The 22,828-nt window shown below is 42.2% G+C and overlaps 1 protein-coding gene across 2 annotated transcripts in view; it reads left to right on the forward strand.

The window, feature by feature from the left end:
- Positions 1–22,828, forward strand: part of ascc3 (activating signal cointegrator 1 complex subunit 3) — a 174,477-nt gene that overhangs the window by 45,811 nt on the left and 105,838 nt on the right. For both annotated transcript variants that reach the window (XM_049027147.1, XM_049027146.1), the window contains exons 9-10: positions 13,483–13,686; positions 14,214–14,354. In XM_049027147.1, coding sequence (XP_048883104.1) covers positions 13,483–13,686; positions 14,214–14,354 — 345 coding nt within the window. The remainder of the gene's footprint in view (positions 1–13,482; positions 13,687–14,213; positions 14,355–22,828) is intronic.

A 22,828-nucleotide genomic window follows, 5' to 3' on the forward strand; every position in this document is an offset into this window, starting at 1 on the left:
CTCACCAGAGATGCCGGGGAGAAGGGGTAACGCTCCTTTTTATCTTATCGGGAATAAGGACTGTAAAGCAATTTTTAGGTGCTAGTACTGTAATAAATTTTGAGTTGAGGTCAAGAAATGGGTGCGATCGTCTTACCATTTTGCTGTCGGAGTGGTCAGGGAGCTGATTCGCTGCAGATACCTGTGGTTCTGCTTTGTTGGAAGAGATCAGGTTTTATTATTATTATTATTTTACGATATTGATCTTCTGTTATGTACGAAGGAAGTTTTATTGTGCAATTCATAAGACAAAGGCATAAAAATAGCTTTGAGATACGACTTGACATGTTGCTAGTGTGAAAAGAGAGATACCGGATTTTTTTTTTTTTTGTAAAGGTAGCTGCCATCAAACACAATTCCCCTGCAACAGGAATAAATAAACCATCTCCTGTAGCTGAGAAATCGACTTGAACGTTCACATCCTTGATTTGTGGATGACCTTCTTGTACCTTCAGACTTCGAGTTTGACTCTACGTTACTAAAATGGCAGATGTCTGTGGTTGACTTTTTGGCCTTATGTTTCGCGTGCGTACAGGAAATCCTGTTGGCTGTCTTGTCCACTTTTGGTTTTCTCTTGAGTTCGGTAGCTTTCAGTTTTGCGTAAGGTTTGACACAAACACTCCTTTCAGCCATTCAGATTCAGGCACAGTAAGGCAGTGTGCCATTGGATACACCCATTGTCAAGCTGATTGTTCTAAATGCTACTATATGCCAACACACTGTGCGTTATGGAGGACTGTTAACATCAGTTTACAAAATCGCTGAAAGAAATGCCGTCTCGCCGTGGATGGCAACCTATAGCATTCCTGTAACATTCCTATAGCATTCCTGTAACATTCCTATAGCATTCCTGTAACATTCCTATAGCATTCCTGTAACATTTCTATAGCATTCCTGTTCCTCTATTTGTTGGTGTTTGATGTTTTAAGACTCCTTGTAATACATGGTAGGTGGTTTTGCACTTCCCTTCATAATTGATGCTTTATACCATTTCCTGCTGTAGTCAACGCAAAACGCTTTGGGTTTCAGGACTTTCATATTGTTTTCAGGTTGTGAGATAATCGCAGGCCGTTCGCTAATTTGTCCCTCGAGCAGATGGATGCTGGAACAGTAACCGTCACCTTCAGTGGGAATGGGGAACGGATGGATTTGTGAATCCTGCGTGAGGAACTGATTGATTAGCTATGTCTGTTTCGCTAGCTGTCTCTGACTGGAGGCTCAGGTGCACAGACACAGAGGGGGCGATTGGGTCGACATGCTGCCTGTCAGCTACAATCTGCTTCTACACCAGCGTTGATGCGGCATTTACTCAATGTCCCCCTGTCATTCCCAGAGCTGTTCTTTACCATGGTATTCAGCTCCTCCATTTGCAAGCCAAAGCCAGTGTACATCTCCCTCTCCATGGAAACGGACAACCTTTATATTCTTCTTGAGCTTGGTGTACTCGGCCTAAATAAACGCCTGTGTCACAAACTGACCTTGAGCTGCAAGTCCGTCTCACCTTAGACGCTATTCTGAATCTGTTAAACACAACTGCTCTGGGTTTCCAGTATCTAGTTCCCACGTTTAATGCAGTTGGACTGCTACCTGTAATATTCAGAAGATGGGCCTCAGATGGTTTAGTGATTAACAGCTGGACTTCGGACTAAACATACACTTCCTCCTTTGACAAGAGTGTTACCGCCTTTACGGTATGGAAGGTAGTTAGCCTAAATTGCTCCAGTTAATATCTTCCAAAGATGGATAATGGTGTGAAAGATACTTTGCATAAAAGCATATGCTAAGGAGGCGTACCAGGTGCTCTCTCGGGGGAAGTGTTCAAATTTTCATCTCGCCACTGCTGTCAAAGGTTCTGCATATAGCCACGCGTCTAATTAGGGCATCGCATTCATGCTGCCTTTCGTGGATAGAGATGGCTTTCGGGGTTCTTAACCATGGAATGGACTGACTTCTGCTTCCCGACGTGCCGAGCCCCTTAACAGGAGTGGGCACAGGATGCCCCTGTTGGTCTCGCTGCTGAATTCATTTCCCCTTTCCTGATGACTGTTCATTATTGCGTTGCACTGGGTTTGGTCTCTGCTAACAAGCTAATTGCCGTGAAATGGAGGAGGCCCCTCGTTTCTCCATGTTTCAAGCGCAGTCTTGTGCAGTTTTACACAAATTAAATAAAAAATTTGAAATGACTTGACTGTAAATAAACATTTCCCGCAGTTGGATTCCCCCCCCCCACTGTGTTTTAAAAGCTTTATCATCTGTGTTGTATGTCTCCTCTGGCAGCCCTCGCAAATGTCTCCCTTTTGAAACGCTTTGTGACAGAAATAGATTTGATATCGAGCTACTTTTTCTGAGTGATGTGAATTAGCCCGCGTGAGGCGCCTGCTATATTTATTAGATAAAGCTTCTAGAATTCTACTTCTCTTCCATAAAACAGGGCAGTATAACGGCTAATATCTCTTTAGGTTGTACTGCGGACTAGGAGAAGCAGATGGAAGGCATGATTTTTTACTTTTTTTCCTCAAGCGGCACAAGTAGTTATTTATTAATTGGCAGCATGGGTATGTATGGCGGCCGGCTGTTTTAAAAAGCACTGTGAAGACTAAAAATGAGGGGATTGTTAGCAACTTTTTTCTAAGTAATGCATTTCTAAAATGAAGAGCAAAATGCACCCTACTGGTGGAAAAACTGCCTGGTCTTTCCAAGTAGCTGTGAGAGGAAACTTCAGTGGGGTTATGAATAGTCAACTAAATCCTCCATTCACTCTACTGCCTTCCCTGACGCTGTCAGCCCCTCTCTCCCCATGTGTGATCATTGCTAACGTAACCAAGGTGTGTGACCTGTAAATGGTCTCTGTGCCCTGTGTCCTGAGTGCCTGCTCATTGTAAATCTTGTAATATCTCCATAGCACCCTTTGATGTAGCAGGGAAACAGAGAATCATAAATTATACTTTATAAATTATGCCAAATATTTTTGTGGTATTTGAATATATTCAGTGAAAATGTGCTGAAGTATTGACATGAGCCAAGACGTTAATTCTGTTCCTATCCTTGGGATCTCTTACGGTGAGGCTGCAGACAGATGTTTGCACCCCTTACAGTTGTAATGGCAATACCACCTGCATCAGTTCTTGATCTTCACTACCTCAACACACATTTTTATTAAAAAGCTTATGGTTTGCGTTGTGCTAATAATAAGATGCACTGTCCTATTTCCAAAATTCAGTGCAACCTTATAAGGACCTGAGGGCTTGCATGTCATTTTAAAGGTGAATGCAGTTTCTCAGAAACCCATCCGGGTCGTATAATGGTCTGTGGCCTGTATTTGAAGTAGAAGCCAGGAGCCAGGAAAGATCAGGTTCTGAGGTCTCTCTCTTTTCTGACCCTTGAGGATTCACCCTGAACTACTGAGAGGACACCAGGGAAGGAAGACTAAATTGAGTAGAGCTGAATAAAAAGAGAACATCCTGCAAGAAATGGACAGTTAGCCAAGGCAGTAAACAGGGAGAGAAGCTTGGGGACTGCTGGACATGGTGAAAGAAGGCCGATATTGTTCCGCGTCTGTCGATAATGGGGAGGAGGAGGTGCTAGAGTGTTCAAATGCACAGCGATGCAGAGTGTCAGGGAAGCGCAGGAGGTCAGAGGTGCAGAATGCTCTGTGGATGCGGCTGTGACAGATGCCTGTCGTCTGGCAGCCCCGTCCCATTCGCACACCCTGGGGACCGCATGGTCAGGAAGGGAGCTGGCTGGCCAGCCAGACAGCACTGCGGCAGTGCGGCAGAGCCGTCAGTGTGCTGCTGGAGACCCAGTGCTAGGAATTGCATATCTGTGTAAGTCTCACCCTCATTGCTTTATTAGCATTTTTTGGTCTTTATAATAAGTTATATCCATTCATTTTCATATTTTTATCAGAAAATATCATTAAATAAATGTATTTGTACCAGCTACTTTTGAATTCTCAAATCTGATTGGTTAAAAGGGTATATTGTATAACCGCATGCATAGTGCCAGTTGAATCTCAGTAGTAAATCTAAGCGCTATGCCCTTCTGATCCTTAATTCTAACCAACATTACTTAATATAAATTAGAAAAACAAACAAATTGCTACAAGTCGGTTCAGGCTGAGGGCCAGGGCCTGTGGCCAGTGATTAAATACCAACATGATTTACTCATGTATTGAACTTATAGCCCAGTCATACTTTACAGTCGTGTTTATCCTGCCTAAATGAGATGGTATGCAAGTCTAATTTGAATAGATAAAGTCAGGTTTTACCCACAACACAGCTGGATACCAAGATGTGCGTAAAGCTAAATTAATAGAACAATGGCTGAATATATATTTACTTATCATTGCCTTTGCAGCTGTGCATTTAAAACCGTGTAATTCACACATTGGAAGTGCATTAACCTGCATATACCATGTTTACTTGGTATTTGACTTATAAGTTTATATATAAAGACGGGCTTTGGACTTTACTCAAACTAATGTTTGAACTAATGATCAGTTTAGGGTCTTAGCAATGGTCTGTTTTGTAGAGATGCTCGATATATCAGTTGACATTGGCCAATATTTGTTAAAAATCAAGATATTGGCATCAGTTCAATGTGTCAATCATGACCAACATTAAATTTGATCAATATTCAGTCTCCATTAAATCTGTCCTGCAGGATTATCTTTCATTTTGTACAAATAAGAAACGATATGACGTGATCCTGCTAATCTGCATAGTCCAGCTGAGCAAGGTGTGCTATGGGAAACCCTCTGTTGAGCATGTGGCTAAGAGGTTGGCCAATTATCAGTATCGGTACTTCATATTAGATAAAAATATATTGATTATCGATCAGCATTCCTACACCGTGCACCACTACTATACGACGGTGTCTTAGGTTGTATTTACATGTTTAATCTTTGGCAGAAGAAATACTGATAAATGCAGAAATCTCCTCTGTAGGTACAAACGTGTAAGCTGAATGTGTAGACACTGTGGTGTATAAGCTTGTGTCTGTAGGTACAAATTTGTAAGCTGAATGTGTAGACACTGTGGTATAAGCCGGTGTCTGTAGGTACAAACGTGTAAGCTGAATGTGTAGACATTGTGGTATAAGCCGGTGTCTGTAGGTACAAACGTGTAAGCTGAATGTGTAGACATTGTGGTATAAGCCGGTTAAGTGGTATAAGCCGGCTGAGGCACTCCAAGCTGACCATTATATTTTTAAGCAGATACTGTTGGGCCTCAGGTGCTGCTATGGAAAAGTAACATATCCGGCTTGTGGGCATTAACTCTTAAGTGAATAACATATTGATGATAACTTTGATATTGGTAATAGACAGGGATGGACATAATTCATTGTAAAAGCACAAATGCAAACTTATGTGCATTTGTGCTGCTATGACAAGAAAATACCTTGGATTTTAATCTTTATATGCTAACTTTACTTCATTTGCGGAATACAGGTTAAAATGCAAGGTATTTTCTTATTACAAACAATCGATTGTCACACACATTGTTTTTAAGGTTGAATGCGTACTTGTGTACCAGTTATGTCCATCCCTGATAATAAATAATACATAAGGATGTAAACAGTGTAGTCAACAGAACTCTGCATTCCCATCTTGCAATGGGATCTTGCAATGACACAGTATCAATCAACTGATAAAATTATCGCATTTTCAAAGTATTGTGTAGCTTTAAAGTATTTATCCAAACAAAAGTGTTGGAATAAAAACAAGTGGAGCCTTCTCTGCTTGAAAAGGGTGAAAGAGTGAGATCTGCCAGGAAGGGCTTCCCTCAGTGTCAGCACTGAATGTTCTTTAGGTTCCCTGTAAGCATGTTCCCAGTGGGATGCCCTTGCTTGTTTTTCAGTCTTCCAGCCATCCTAATATAGTCTTAGATACAGACATTCTGCACGGAGGTATATAATTTATATTACTGTAAAAAGAACCGAAACATAATAAATCAACTTTATAATACATTCTGTTACTCCTAGATGTCTTCGTCAGTCTGACCTTTTCATATTTTGAGTGCTCAGGTTTTATTCTGAGCAGATGTTGCTTTTATGGTATGTTGACGATGCGCAGTGACATCGTTAATGGGAGAGAAGGTGACCGCTTTCTAACTTTAAAGTGCGGCATGTTTATTTCACAGCCGGTGACACTGCTGTGGTATTGGCCTCTGTGCTGACTCTATCATGTGTGATGAATGTTTTCGGTTTATGTTGTCTATAATTTTCCCTGCCCCTCCTGGTGAATTTGCCGTGTGTCTGTAACTTTGGGGGGGTTGTTTTACGGCAGTCGCCAGGTGGATCGCAAGACCCCTCATGAGGAGACCCCCCCCCAGGATGGAGGGACACGCCCTTCCCACTCTCTCGTCGTGCCTCAGTAGCTCCCCGAATTATTTTCTTTGTGAAAATATCTTGAACTGTAAAAAAGGATGGAGACCTTTTAAAGGAGGGGAGGGGAGACACTGTGGATACATTTTAATGGGGACTGTGTAAATGTCATCTATCAGTCCACCCCAAGACGAAATCCACAGTTCCAATTGCTACCCGTTACTGCCATTAATATCAAAGGGTGGTTTTTAAACATCAGTGCTTGTTCTTGTACAGGTAATAATATTGCTGAAAATAATGAATTGGTCATATGAAACTGGCTGCGTATGTGTTTCCTCTGTATAATGCATGCTGGGGAAAAATAAATGTTTACAGTTTCGAAATCATTAGGCTGTAAAAGGTGATAATCCCACAGCCAGCCTTACTGCTGTTCCTGGGCTACTCTGAACGAAGCCGCTGCATAAAGGAGCGCTAACATCACTGGGGGCTGGAACAAGCTGAAGGACAAGGTCCTTATCTATGCATCGGTCTTCCAAACACTTAGAATGGGATTATGGAGAGCTTCCGGAAAAGCTAGGAGTCACATGGCACGGGACAGGGAGGCACGCCTGGGTGGGATTCAGGGAAGAATTATTATTTTTGAATTATAGGGGATGTAATCTGTGTCGGACACAAAATTTCTTTCATTTCACGTTTTGGTTTTCTCACCCAGCACTGAACCAGAATGAAAGCCTGTTTTATGGTGGCTGAAATTACATGGCTTTGGAAACGAAAAGTAAAATGTACCGTGTGTGGGTGTGCACGTTTTTATTTATTTATTTGTTCTGCTCTTCTCTTTTGTCAGGGTCATTTAGTGTTCTGTTGCCTGAAAGCTGACAGATAATTAATAGCTGCGGTTAACAATTTAAATCGATCGGACTGTCACTTTGAATAGAACCAAATGCAGCCATAAAGTGTTTAAAGTGATACAACTCTGGAAGCAACAGTTGTATTTTAGTTGTGTATTATGATGCACAGAAGTTAATTAGTGCATTAGCTTCTGCTGCTTCCCCCCCTTCAACAGAAAAAGCCTTTATTTTCTTTCTCCATCCTGTTTTGTTTTAGACACCCCGCCAAACATGTTGAAATGGGAGATAGACGTTCTTGTTAAGCTTTTACAGGCACTGTCACTTTTGTTGCAAATTTCAGGCTAATCCATGGGCCTTCAACGAATTAATTTTATGATTAAATAAACGGAGCCTTCATATCCTCACCCAGCATGTGTGGTCAGCCGCTTGTTTATTCTTCATGGTAATTAGCCTTTGCTTTGAGATTAGAGCTTGTACGATCTGATTGGTCGGATGGACTGTGCAGTGATTTGATTGGTTATTGGAGACATACTGCTCCAGGGGATTTTGAGTGGTATCCACATGGCCGAGAGTAGGACTGGTTTGATTGAAGAATGCAGTGCTGTGCAGAAAGGGCATGCATTGAAGAATGGTCTGCTTTGAAAAAACAACCAAAGAAGGATGATGAAGGTAGATTGTAAGACCCTGCCCTTCCGCCATCCCTCCCATCCCAAATTGTCTTTTCGTCTCTAAATGCCCAGTCCTTCCCCGTCATTTCTCTACCTGTCTACTGCCAGCATTTCAAAATGGTAATGAGGCAGGGTCCCCACTGGAGTCTAAAAGACCACCAGAAATTTGTGCTGCCTTTATTTTTGTGCTTTGGCATGGCAGGGCATTTTCTGCCCAGTGAGTTCTGTTAATTGAAGCTATTGTTGTATTATGCAGGACGGCGAAAGCCACTGCTGTATGGTCCTGGTTCAGATACCTAGAAAGTGGTCTGTGTGTAGGCGGTGCGTTCAGAACAGGGCCAAGGAAGTCCAGCCAATGGGAGTGGAAGAGACCAGCCCGCTCTTCTGCCCTGTGACCCCCTTTCTCCTTTGGTAAGGAACTGTAAAATTATGTATAGAAAAAAATTTAAACTGGACCGTAACAAGTAAATTATGTTTTAAACAGTTATATTGACTTGATTGCTTGGTATTGCCAGTGTGACAGTTATCAGAGGCTTCGCAACCGTTAGATGCAGCCTGACAGGGCCCCCTGCTGGAGCCATTCATCGGATTAACTCTTTAGGGCAGAGTGACGTCACTTTACTTAATGAGAATCGGGGGAAAAAAGCAAAATGAAACAAAACTGTGAGATCATTAGATGTGAGATCATTTCTATAACATATATGCATTACCTCAAGGTGAATTTTGGGGCATGAATACATCTGCATGCATTTGCATGCCTAACGAACACAGGGACACCAGCGCCTCGTAAAAACAGGCCCGGCCATTAATCATGGTGAGGCGAGGCAGCTAAAGTGAACACAGCAGGTCCGTCGCCACGACGACATCGGAACGCACAGACGAGAGAGGCCGAACCTAGCCTGCCTCTAATTTGGAAATGAATATTTATAAGTTTATGCTCCCAGGATTTAAGCGGAAGCAATCCCAAAAGCTTTGCTTGAGGCAAATAATTGGGCTGAGGTATAGACACACGTCTCTGGTATAGCTGAGGAGGAGGACATTGGTGCTGGCCTCATTTTTGGGGGACATTTTCAACGGTTCCTTAAGTGCTGTTTATAAATGTAAAAATGCTCTGCTGTGGTCTAAATGAAGCTTTTTACTTGTAAATTTTTAAATTAAGTACAATTTTTTGCTCCAAGAATAAATCAATTTAAATGTGAGCCCCTGATATATTGTGACACATGCTATAATTCATTCATTTTTTTCTCCCTCACATCCAGTCATACACACACACTATATACATACATACACACACACACACACACACACACACACACACACATCATCTCTGCCGAACCTCTTCTGTGACGGCATCAAAGAAAATATCAGTTTAATCCCAGAGAGAATCTTGTAATGAAGTTACCACACCTGAATTGTCCCAGTAAAAAAATAAATAAATCCCAACCCCTCGTGGGTAAAATTTGTATAAATTTGGATGAAATTGCTGTGCAGCTACATAATGAAATTTTGACAATATTCCTCCTGCCACTTAGCTGTTTAGTTAGAAGTGTCAGTTGTCTAACACTCCTGATTTTATGTATTTTCCTGCAGCCAGGTTTGATTTTGTCTTTAAGGCTCTTATAGAAGTCCTGGAACCTTCCCCTTTTTGGACTAGTAGAGCATCAGAGTGTATGCTAGGTAGTCGTGGTGATTTGGTCACAGCTGTTTGTGTTTGCCCTGCAGGGTTTGCCGCTTTGGATTGGTTATTTTCCTGGGGCATGGTGTTCTCAGTTATTGGGCTAACACCAGTCGGTTGGAGTTGCATCACAACTGGACACTTTGTGCAAGCACTCACACTTCCACACTCTGAATGCCTTCCAAGCAAACAAATGCTGCCTTTGTCTTTCTGGCAGTCCGAGGGCGGTGGAAATTCTCCAGTCGTTTCTTAATTTTGAAAGCAATCATCTGAACTTCACTAAGAAAAAAAGCTCTCTTTTACTTAACCACTTGCCCGTAATACATACTCAGTGGCGCAGTAGTTCCCATGCACTGATTTGCTCTTCCTCAGCTTTATCATTTACGCTACTTAAGCCTTCCTCCACCACCCCCCACCCCCCGATTTAGTGCAAAGATTGGTACAGTATTGTTCCAAAAACCTGATGGTCAGGTTCTTTTCCTTTTTCTGTGTATTGCTACCATGATAGAGGCACCATTCCTCAGCGTTTTGCCTGTAAATGGCCTCTGATCGGCTTTCCCTGTGGTACATTAATCCCCTCCTGATTTTTGCCTTCGTGGTTGGCTTTCGGCTTTCAGCCAATGCGAAAGCCGCCAGGAGTCCTTAACAGTCTACTATTAAAATTTAAGGAAAGGTTATTTTTAGTGGATCCCACCCCTTCCCTGCTGGGTAATGTATTTACATCTGCCCTTCACCTGCAGATGAACAGTTGTCCCCTGTTCACTTCCAGAAGGTTTACTCTCCCCCTCTTCAACAGCCAGGTTTACTACTGTTTTCAACAGCTGTCTGTTCCCTTTTCATACCCACTGCAGTAGAAGTCCTTACAAACCTGTGGTCATTCCGGATGGTGTGTTTGTACAGTTGGCCGTTGTGTCCTGCCCCTACAGATGGCATCATCCTTGCCATTAGCCAGACCCATATTAAAGAAGATCTCTCAAGATTGTTTTCTGTGGCTTGAGCCAAAGGCAATTACAGCTGATAATTCTTAGATAATCACCCTTTCTGCCTCCTGGCTGATCTAATGACACATTACCCCAGAAAAGTGAGTTCACAGAATCTGATGCACTAGAGGATGTGGAGAAGTACTCACACACCTTTCTGGGCACAGGTCCATCTAGTTTTTAAGTCTTTATCAGCCTAGGTTATTACTAAATATCCTGCTGCTGCTGATTTTGAACGTGAAGGTGTAATAATCAGTTATTTACAATACTGCTAAGAAATGTTCCAGCGTAGATTCAAGGAATACAGAATGTTTAATCTTGACAAGAAAGGGGGTGGTGCTGTTGTTGCATGAAACTTTTGATTAGTTCTGGTGGTACCTCAAATCAGGGCTCTATAGCTGATCTGCACCTGATGTGCAGTACTGCTAGGGAAAGCATGAAAAAAGCAGCATTTGACTAGCTGTCAAGTATCATTTTGTATTAAGCATCCATGTTCCGTCACCATAAGTTACTCTCAGGTAGACATGTGGCTAAGGCATATTGTCTCTGCTTGACTGTCGTTAATGCTAATATTTGTTTTTTTTTCCCCCGCTTGCTTTTAGGAGGCAAAAATTATAGTTTCCTACTTAAAAGTGAGCATCAGGCTAAATATTCCAGAGTGAAAGTTATTAGGAACACAAGTGGTGAAACAAAAGGGGAAAAACTGATTTTAGTGTCCATATTTGGTGGACAAGTAGGAACTGAAAGCCCTTTTATGGACGTCCTCTTAAAATTATGATGGCTTTTAATGTTTTGTCAGGTTGTCAGCTCAGAATCTAATATCACACCCACACACATTCATGGTAAGCACTTGGTTGACATATAAATGGATTTACTGTGCGATACAGTCTGTGTGTAGTGTGATTTTAATGGTTTTGTTATGTCCCAAGTTACATGACCAGTGTAGCATTGTTTCGTTAATAGGGGTGGCAAATACACGCGGAAGCAAATGAAAAAGGCTTATGACTGATCTGAGTCCACGGTTATTTAGTGTCGCACCCTAGAATAAGATAATTCCTCTCATTTAGTTCAGTACCTATACCAGTACATTTATGGTCTCACTTTTATCTAAATTGACTGTCAAGCAAATAAATAATAAAAAGGAAAAGACAAAACCACAGTATTGCTAATATTTTTTTTGTTGGGCTGTGATCTAATGGATATTGCAAACATTTAAATAATGGAGGCCGTTTTTTCCGTTTGATTTTGGCTTTAGATTAATATAATGCATGGACACACAGGTAATGGAAACTGCATGAAAAAGGAGTTTAACTTTGAAATAATGAAGTCACAATTACAAATGCAGCTACAAAAGGTCGAAAGCCAGTTATCATTATGCATCAGTAATAAAATCAGTCTGACCATCAACACTTTGATATTAGAGTTTTCAGAGCAACATACAGAAATTAATAGTTTCAAGAGGTTAATAAGTCAATATCCGAAATTGCACCATTCACAAAGATTGTGTCAAGGGGAATGGGCTCAAAAATCACACCAGCCAAACATGCATCAGGAAAGATAAGCAGTAGTGGCTTTTGAGGGTCATCCACAAGAAGCACTTCGTGAAAGATCAGCACCTCTGTGACCAGGTTTCGACAAAAACTGAGCTTTATAGAGCTGGAATTTCTCGCAGGGCTGCCACGTGGACAGCAGGTGTGGTGAAGGCCAATGCATGAGGTGCCTCAGGGCATAGAAGCGGGGTCCTTGAATAATGGGAATGGAATGGAATATGGTATGAGGAATCATCCTACTCATTTTATACCTAGACGGGTTTAAGTCTAGAGAACGCCAAGGGACCCCTTCAGCCCGCGATGTCTGTTCATATGCTCAGTCAAGTCTGATTATTACTCCTCATTGTTGTATAATTGCCAAGGGATATGAGGCATTTTATTGGACCAGATGCAAACATCCTTCATGATGATATTCCAAGTTAATCAAGACCCGACAGACGTTCCACACCAGGATGATGTTATGTCTTTTGTGACTCAGACCAGATCATAGTTTTGAGCACAGAGTATGAAGTGCATTTCATTCATCCCTCAAAGAATTGTAGGCTTTCTTCATATTGTACCCCATTGGACTCCAAACATTTTCTCAATAAAAGCTACTTTAACAAGGAAAATAATCTGGAGTCACCATGGGGTAGATTTTCAGTAGATTTTGTTGAATTTGGATGTCCCCTTGGTTGACAGGCTGTGATAAAAGGTGTTGTGATCGACTGGAAATATCTTGATGAACAACCTGTCGGTCACGACTGACTGTTTGGCGTCCACCGCCTTAGAGTTATCCAGTATCCCACCACACATAGTTCGGGATGTGTATGACGACATTCAAAGCTGGATTTATGCTGTTCTGACTAGAAAGGTTAGCCTTACTGCTTAATTGGTCCTCGAGATATCTTAGCTTTTTCCATGATGTTGTGTTTGTAGGGCAGCATAGTGGTCTGCACTGTGTCCTGACACCTCCTGGTTGTAGATTTGATTCCTTGCCTCATTTGCATGTTCTCTCTGTTCGAACAGGTGCCTTACCACATTTCTAAAGTATGGAGTTAAGTGAAGTGGTTACCTGCTCTATGGTTACCATCACTGTGTGTTGGAAAAGTGGTTGCGGAAGATTTGTTTGAGTTGATGACCTTTTTCTATAACCCAGTGATTTGCAACGTGGTCCTCTTGGACCAACTGACGATCCCATTTTTGCTCCCTGCCAAACAGTTCATGTTGATGCTCAGTCCCTGCTCTCTACCGTGAGCTGGCTGGGAGGGAGCAAAAACATGAACTGTTTGCAGGTCCCCGAGGACCAGGCTGTGAAGCGTTTCTCAACGCTACAGACATATGTATCTGTTCATTGTCAGTATGATGTAAGATGATGGCTTCCCTGAGTTTCACTCGCTCCCTCCCTGCCTTGTTCAGATCGGCCAGCTGGTTTTTAAGGGGATGAAGTGCCTTAACCGCATCCAGTCCATCGTGTTTGAGACGGCGTATAACACCAATGAGAACCTGCTGGTCTGCGCCCCTACCGGTGCAGGCAAGACCAACATCGCCATGCTGACGGTGCTGCATGAGGTCCGACAGCACCTGCAGCCAGGGGGTGTCATCCGCAAGGAGGAGTTCAAGGTATGGAGCTCTCCTACTCCTGCTTTTTTATTCCTCAGCCCTCCTTGTGGAGTGACAGAAGTGGCTTTGGGGGAGCATCAACGTTCCCTTTTATATCAATGATTCTCAATCCAGTCCTCGGGACCCACAGACAGTCCAGGTTTTTACTCCCTCCCAGCTCCCTGCCAGACAGTCTACATCTTTGATCTCTCCCAGGAGCAACAACATGGACTTTCTGACTCCCCAAGGACTGGATCGGGAAACACTGCCCTATACTCCTACACATCATCCCACGTTCTCGTGCCATACAGGATTATGCATGGAAGTAGATTTGTGAGGGAGGAGGCTGAGCCCCTGTTCGAACACTGCCACCCCACTGCAGCCAGCTAGGATAACTACTCTTCATACATAGCTATTAAACTTTTACATTCTAAGTGGCCACCTTCATATTTCACGGTTGTGATTTGCGCTGGTTGCCTGGGAACAAATGATACAGTAGTGTTCCTCCATTTATCATGCTCCTGTCCTCTGTCTCTCTGCCTCTGCAGATTGTCTACGTGGCCCCCATGAAGGCCTTGGCTGCTGAAATGACGAATTACTTCAGCAAGCGTCTGGAGCCGCTGGGCATCCTTGTTAAGGAGCTAACCGGGGACATGCAGCTGACCAAGGGGGAGATCCTCCGCACTCAGGTATTTCTGCCTCGGAGTGACCGTTTTAGGCTTACATGGGCTTTTCTGCTCAGTTGTGGACACCAATTCACACATGCACTTCCACACATGGTGTGACCTTTCACAAGCCTGCAGGTATCTGAGCAGGTATGACTTCACATTCTTAGTGAAGAAGTATCAAAGTAGGTATGACTTTGCACTCACAGTGAAGAGGTACCAAAGCTTCTTCCCAAATACTCTGGTTCCCATGAGAACACCCACATGTATATGCTCGTTACGCAATTCAGTTGCTTCATTCTCTTAGAAAATAGAAACAGGTACGTATGTCACCATAGGGAACAAGACAGACACTGTGATACTGAGCAGTTACTGTTTGTCATTCAGTTGAAATGCCAGGAACGTTGCACCCAGGATATGCGTGCTTCATTGCTGTCTGATGCTGACCCTGGATGGGTAGGGGGTGGTGTATGACTGGAGGACTTTTAAATGAATTCTGTCACCATTCTGCATTGACATTCAGGCTGTGTCAAACATTACTGACTATGCTAAAATGATTCCCTACACTGAACGCTGATTGTAGCTTCCATCAACACACAAACTCTGCTTGCTTTACGTGAACTGTATTCTCTAATTTAAGTAATTCCAAAAATTTCCAAAGCAGATTTGTTTTATATAACTTATATTTACATGACTAACTTTTGCTTCTTACAGACTATAACCGGAACAATAAGGGCGTTTGTACATGGTGCAGTTACACTGTTGGTGTTCCACGTTATGCTCCTAATGTCTAGCTACACAGAACAATACTAACTTGCTATGTACCTGATATGCAAAAGTGGCAGACAATGCCACCAAAATCCTGATGTCTGACTTAAATTTGAAGTTCCCTGATTGGTTGGTTTGACTTTGGAAGCAGGTATGCTTTGATTTAATTTAACGTAAATGTACAGCAGCGGTGTTTGACATTACACCAAGGTATGGTTCGCAAGGATTTTGTGTTTGTAGGAAGACGTTACAGCATTTCAGATTTTTGCATTTATTATTATTAGTATTATTATAATTTAATTATTTGCTTTTACTTAGATTGCTTTTATTTTTCCACGTGTCTTTTATACTCCGTCTCAGGGGTGAAGAGCTTCTCATTCATAAAGCTTACTTTTCTTTGATGTTAATGTATTATTGTAAGCATGTGGGAGACTGAATACATTACTGGTCCCACTGTGGAAATTATTTATTCTTTCCCCTTTGCTTTCGGCCTGTTTGCCTGTTTTGCAGCATGCTGAAGCCATCACAACTTCTGACAGACAAAGGAATGGGTTGAGATGTTTGATTATGGATAAGAATGCAAATAACATCAAGGCATTCCAAAACTCTTCTGGAAAGACAGCGTTAAGGGTTTACAGACACATTCCTCAATCTTTAATTTGGATCTGGATACAGACTGTATCTTAGAAAAGTAAAGACACCTCTAAAAAGATAATGGCAAGCTAACCATTTGCGTTGGCCCTGTAAATTATAACCAGCTAAGCCCCTGATGCAGCTAAGTCCCTCCCCCCAAAGCTATTGGCTGAATTGTGAGCGTGTGGCATAGCAGAAGTGGAGGAGGAGACTGTCACTCAGGCTCGTAGCAGAATAGCAGTTCAAGAGTCGTCAGAGTCGTGCACGGTGGATGAATCAGGACAGGGTGCGCTCAGCTTGGTTAAGAGATCTGTTAGATTTCAATTGGGCCATGATGGAAGCGGTGATGCGCCTTGGCCGCCTTCTAATGGAAACTAGCATCCTCTGCTCTGGCAGCGCCTGCCACCGGTGCGCCCTCAAAGAAAAGCCGTTTAACTCCTGGATTGAGGTCTCTAAATGAAATTCCAAATGTTTACCTGTCACTTTGAAAGGGGTTTTCTGTGCAGCGAGAAGGTCCTCTCCCTCGGAGCAGCAGCCGAGTTCCGCAGACTGTTTTTTGGAGGGCTCTCTCATTTTTATTCCAATTTATTCTTTGCCAGAGGTGCGGTTGATGAGAAAATAAGGTTTTAAGCCTCATATTTCATACAGTCATATGTTGGCACATACCTTGTCTGAATGTTTAATCGGGAATATATTCTGGCTGCTGCATCATTCGCAGCATGGGCTTACAAGTCTGTCCGTCCGTCCGTCAGTTAATCACACATGCACCGTAATAAATAAGCAGGTCTGGCTAATGGTGCCGGGCTTGTCAAACAAAGGTGCTTCTCCCACCACTCTCCGCAGACTCTTGGGCACTTTTAATTGGTCATTAGATGAGATTGCCGTCCTCTGTCCCAACGCCTGCTTTGTACCAGGGCACAAATGTTGCCCGGACAATTTCTTTGACATTTTATAAATGACAGAAGAATCTCCTCCGAGGAGGAATAAAGTAGCACTTTAGCAAAGGATGCATTCCCCCAGCACTGCTCTTCTATACACGGAGTGGTTCTCACTCCTGCCGGCGTCTTGCCTCTTCACAGATTCCATAAATCCAGAAACCTAAAGTTCCACTATTGTGATACTGGTGGTCCTTTATGTGACTGTTGTGAGTTGCCAGGTGCAGAGCATCTTCCTCTAGAGCTTGTGTCCACAAACCCACCCAAACCCTAAACCGGGAGGCAGAATTGAGAAAGGGGCAGACTGCTGTGATGTTGATGCTGAAGGCTTCTTCCAATTAGTCACACTGCATGTACCGGATCCTATCAGTGTTTATAAATAGTACCAAGCGAGCAGTTTGCCGAAAAACAGACAGGCACGTGGATGATTATGCGATTTCCTGCGGATGTGCGTCCATGGGCTAGAGAGTGAGGCATGAGGCATGCACAGCATCCTGGCGCATGTCAAACATATTGACATTGCAATTGAAGACACCTCTGGAATGGACCGGAAGCAGTCTCTCAGTGACAGTGCATGTGTAGAGACTGTTCGCCTGTGTTACAGTAATCCTGTTGCTTTCAAAGAAACCTTAGCAATCCAGTTATAAAGGGAAGAAAAATGAATTAGGATATGAGTTCCAGGAGTATGCTTGAGGAGTAATTTGGTGAGAATGGTTGGTAAAGGGATTATTAAAAGGAAAAAAAAAAATCGTGAATAAGGTCAGCTGAATTGTACTGACCAAAGTCACCACATGTAATAGCTTAATTAACAGTACTCTGAGGGCGGATTTGTCTGGTTTTTTTGTTTGGTCTGGTGAATATGACCTCATAATACCATCTATGAAGTGTGAGACTGCCATTCTATCATTTGTGGGTTTAATCCTGGGAGCCAATAAACTGAATTTGATGAACTAGTTGGTCATTGTGTGCCTGATAATCCGTCCTTCTGGGTCTTCGAGGCCTAATGTCCATCATCGCTTGTATGCGATATATTTTCTCATTGCGCTGAAAAACGTTTTACTGCCTCCCTATATTCAACAAGCCAGTAACTGAATTCAGCTGTGGCTGCTTTGGTGTTTATTTTTGGTCTGGTCTGTAGCCCTTGAAGAGCCTGCCCAGTTCTACATTCCAGAATCCTGGCACCTTTCAGAATCCAGCTTCCTGCACCACAGCCTCCGCTGCTCAAACTGTACAAATACCAACTCGGGCGAACAAGATGATGGGCCAAAACATGCGGTCTTCTGAGCAGCTCGTCCACTTAAAGGGCTCATTCCTCCACTTAACTCAGTCGAGTGCACTATCAGCACCCCCTGGGGATTCTGCACGCTTGCTCTGGGGGATTAGCAATAGTGTGCCTGTCTAGCACAGTGTGGAACCTGCAGCAGGGAAAAGGCAAGGGTACATTCCTTATGTAAAATGCACCCTGACAAGATATGGGGAATATAAATCCACTGGAAGGTGGGGGGGTCTGATTATAGAGTAAAAATGGAAAGTGAAAATCCCAAGCTTCAGTTGAAAGGTCACAAATGAACCATCAGAGGTGATGCCAGTGTGTGGCCTTGTGGTACCGCAGCTCTTGCAGGGGAGTGAGACACTGCTAGGCAAGTCATCCTTTGTTCTCTTTAGTGACAAATGAACTCTTGCATCAATGATGACAGTCTAAGTAGCTCTCTAGTCATCACTGCTCCCCTCCAGGAAGGCCTCATGCTGACTCCATAATGATCTTGGAAGCACCTTCTATGAGAAGGTGGGGTGCAGGCAATTTTCTTAAGTTACCCACTTGAAAGATTCAGTCTTTGGTGGTTAATTTCCATCTGTAACACCCTGACCTGCAGTGGTAGCCCCATGTCATACCGAACCCCTATTCAATCCTTTCCCTGCTTTTACCTCCAGAATGACTAGCTGCACTCCAGTGAGGTTAACACAGATGAGAGTTTAGTTCTATAGACTCTCCTTATTGAATCCCCGAAGAGGTCTCATCAATGTAGCAAGCAGTCATGTGGAAGAGAGCATAGATGTGCTAACCGTAGGGTTCATCATGGTGAAATTATGGTTCCTTTCTCTTTTCTTCTGTTCTGTGGTAGTGTTTGCTTGACCCCACCATCACCACCACCACTCCCCAGGTAAAACCTGCCCACATTTATTCATTGTAAGGAGGTAAAATGCCCCACACACACTGGGAGTTATGTTTTCCCTTATTTGTAGTTGCCATAGTGACTGTCGTTGGGCATTTTATGCCATTATGCTGAATACTTTACAAATCACTGTTTATTGTATGTTACGCAGGAGTTAAATGAAGCGCTGCCGATATTTAAATGAAGGGGGGCACGCAGATTTGTATACAGCCTACAGATATGGCATTTCCATTGTTTGTGCAACACAGTAACAGTGGCAGTACAAAGATTGCACCTCCGACTGTTGTAGCGATAAATGCGTCTTTGTTGTTTATGCAGTATCAGAATTTTGAAAGGGAAGCATACTGGTCAATGCATTGAATAGTTCATTCATTTTAACAATACATTTATAATAAAATACAAGGGTAAACGGTGAGCTGCTACTGCAACAGGAATCCTAAAGTCCTGCTGGTATGTTGATGGCCACGCCTCCTGAAGCTTGCCTGTCGATTGGCCATTAAAGAAGCCGTGATCCAGTCACGGTGAATTTTCACAATAGCTCATTTTGCTCTGTAGCTGGCCATGATTTTCTGCACTAGCTGTCACTTTCACTTTGTCGTCCTGTTGCAAATTTGTGGTATTTTTTTTTATTTTTTTTTTTAGGAATTCTTATACTTGTCAGCTTCAGGCTTCTTGTTCTGGATATTAATTTAATTTTACAAGCGGAAAGATCTTGTGAAACCTATCATTGTGAATTATTTTGTTTGTTTATTATTTTTGCTTTGACTTCCACCGCAGCACCTAATTATCATTGACTCAGTGTTGCTGTGGAATCAAAACTATAGACCTAAGACTAGTTTTAGAATTTTACCATAGTTCTTATTCAGTGATAATAAATCTGAGTCTTATCCTGTAGACACGCATTGCTTTTAATAGATGGGGTCCTGTATGATGTGCAGGACTTAAATATAGACGGAGCCGCTTGGAACCGCTACGCCTCCTTATGTCTAAATCGCACCTTGCCGGAGTGCAGCTCCACCTCCTTCAACATTAACGTTTTTTTTATTAATGTTCTAAAATTTAGTCAAAGATCCAAAGTGAATAGTTTAATAAAAGATCAGTTTTGGCTAAAAATCATGTTTTTTCATAAGCTTTAATGTTAATTATCAGACATAAATTTCACAAGTTGATGCAGAATTACTGCATGGTGTCTTGATTTCTGTCCCATGTTTTTGTATTTTGACTTTTTCACTCACCGTGCTGCTGCCAAAACTTCACTTACTGGATGGACTCTGCTAGATGTAAGACGTAGGTAAAAAGCAAGCCGTGAATAACTTGATATCTTGATGCATTTTCATAGAGCCATTACGAATGAATAAACAAGAATATTGCTTGTAGTGATAAGCAAAAATACACTGAAATTGCTTTTCAGTTACATGTTATGTTTTCTAAAAAAAAATTAAGTACTTTTTTTTTTTTCCTTTATTGCCCACCACCGCCCCCCCCCTCTTTGGAGGACAACTTTTTGCATTAAATTAAAGGTACATCATACAACAAAAATTATTACAATATCAACAACAACAAAAACAATAATAATAATAATGTTACAAATAGGTATTATATGTAGCATACACACACCTGTGATCCTACACATATACATGTATATTTCAATTCCTATATCTATAACATACGTTAAAATATATATCAAGTACTATTTAACCACATGATACGTATAGTACCCATATCAAGTAAATATTTTTGACCACGTTTTTTTGGTTTATTTTCTATCTTAAAGTGGTAAAACAACGACAAATGAACGTATTGCATCTTTAAGATTATATTACTGATTAGAATTACATATAACTAATAAACTAATGTAAAGAGTGGCTCATTCAGCCCTCACCCTCCTCGCTGAGTGTGATGATGACCATATAGTATCCATATGCTAGTATGGAGATGAGGTGGAGATTGATTGAAGAGATGGGTTTGCTTTCATTCCTTCCTGGGTTCTGGCTGACTCCATTGCTCCGTGACTCTTTGATAGTCCAGCGAATGCATCCCCACCTGTTTTACATTTAAATACATGCGTTTGCTCAGGCTGTTGATTTCCTTTTTAATTACACTTAAAATGTCTCAATATATTAGGCGTGAGGCTCAACTGACCCCACAAAGCTACATGCAAGACAGCCGATCAATATTTAATGGAGGGACTCTGAATGAAAGATACGCGAGGTGCTTCACTGCACGCTGCTCTTGCTGTACATCTTCAGCGTAATGTCCATGGTCAGCCTGCCGTTCGGTACTTTAACATACTAGGGTTGTTGAATTCTTTTATTATTATTAGTAGGATATAGGATTTGAGACCTAGATTGTCATATGCTATTGATAGTGTGCTATAATGTCACCCATCACTTTAGGTACACACGCTATTTTTTCGTATTGTTAAGGCATCGCACTATGAAATTTAGTAGAAATTAATGCGGTATAATAGATCTGCAGGATTCTCGTAATGTCAGAATGTCCTGTAACTGGTGTTTATATGACTATGGTGGGGAAACAAAAAACTTTCAGATCATGCACAATACAAGCAAATAAAAATTGACCATGCAACTTTATCCTCTCTGTCTTCTCTCTTACTGTCTATTTTCCACTCCTAGTTTAGCTCTTATGATGTTAATGTGCGTCAGCATTCCTTGCCTGAAAGTATCTGGTCTAGCACCAGAGAGCCTGTGTTTTCAGAAAAAGCACCAATTAAGAGAGAGTTCCTTTGTGAAATTATCTTTGCATCATGACTTTGCATCATGTCTTCGGCCTCTTGTTCTTACCACCAGCCAGCATGATGGCATCTGTATGAGCTGTTAATGGGCAGTTTCTGCACTGGCGGTATTTTAAAAGCACTGGGTTAAGAAGAAAGCATCATAAATGGTCAATTAACATTTATGATCTAAAGAGGACGGCAAATTACATAGTTATGAATGTCAGCTGCCTCGGGGCGAGGCTCTCTTAAGAATGTGACTGGCTTTCTTAGTAATAATAATAATAATAATAATTATATATTTTTTGATCCCTCGTGGGAAAATCCTCTTTATTCCTTCCCCATCTTGCTCTCCATGAGATACAGACGTAGGGGAGAACAGCCTTGGCAGCAAAGGGCAACCTTGGAGCTGGGGGTTAAGGGCCTTGCTCAAGGGCCCACAGACATGACTATTCTGCCAGGACTGGGGCTCGAACCAGCAACCTTCCCATCACAGGCACAGAGGCTGCTGCTCCCAACTGAATTCTTATTAGCTCCCAGTGGTGCCATCAATGAGTCTGTTGAGGGATTAGTCTGTTTTTTTTTTTGTTTTTTCCTTCCCAGTCGCCTTGCACTTTTTTCCATTTTGATTCTTCATTCTGTCACAGACTCACATGATTTACGCCTCTTCTCCTCCTGTGTATCAGTCTGATCGACAGTCAGGAAGAGGGGAAGAGCGTAATATGTTGCCCTCGTCTCCACTGAGGCGTTGCAGAGTAGGCGAAGGACGCGCAGAGCCGCCTGGTAGATGCAGGCCTCCATGCCCGTGCTGGATGCATTTTCTCTTGCTGCGCCTTGCAGCACAAACACACACAGGGTTTAGGTGTGCGATGCAAGCACCCGGAATGAGAAGCGGCTCAGTTTGCTTTCGGGGGGGCACTAGCACCAGGGTCAGACCTTCCTCCTCAAAAATTTACAAAGGCAAAATCTAGAGCAGTGTTACCCAAATCCTCTCTCAGGAACACGGTTTGTATGCTGCTTTTGGCTTAAGTCAAGCTTTTAGGTAAGATTAAGGGTTTGATTGAATTCTGACTCTCATTTGATAAATCTAGCGTACCTAAAGGAATATGAAATTTTTTTTTTTGGTTTGGAGGTCTGTTAACCTCCCCTTACACCAACCGTAATTTTTTTTTTTACCTAAAATTTTACGAATATTAGTGTGATAAAGAGGGGAATTTAGTCATTTGTGATTACTTCATTGGCTTAAGCGTTTAC

The sequence above is a fragment of the Brienomyrus brachyistius genome, chromosome 9, assembly GCF_023856365.1.
Source record: "Brienomyrus brachyistius isolate T26 chromosome 9, BBRACH_0.4, whole genome shotgun sequence".
NCBI lineage: Eukaryota > Metazoa > Chordata > Actinopteri > Osteoglossiformes > Mormyridae > Brienomyrus > Brienomyrus brachyistius.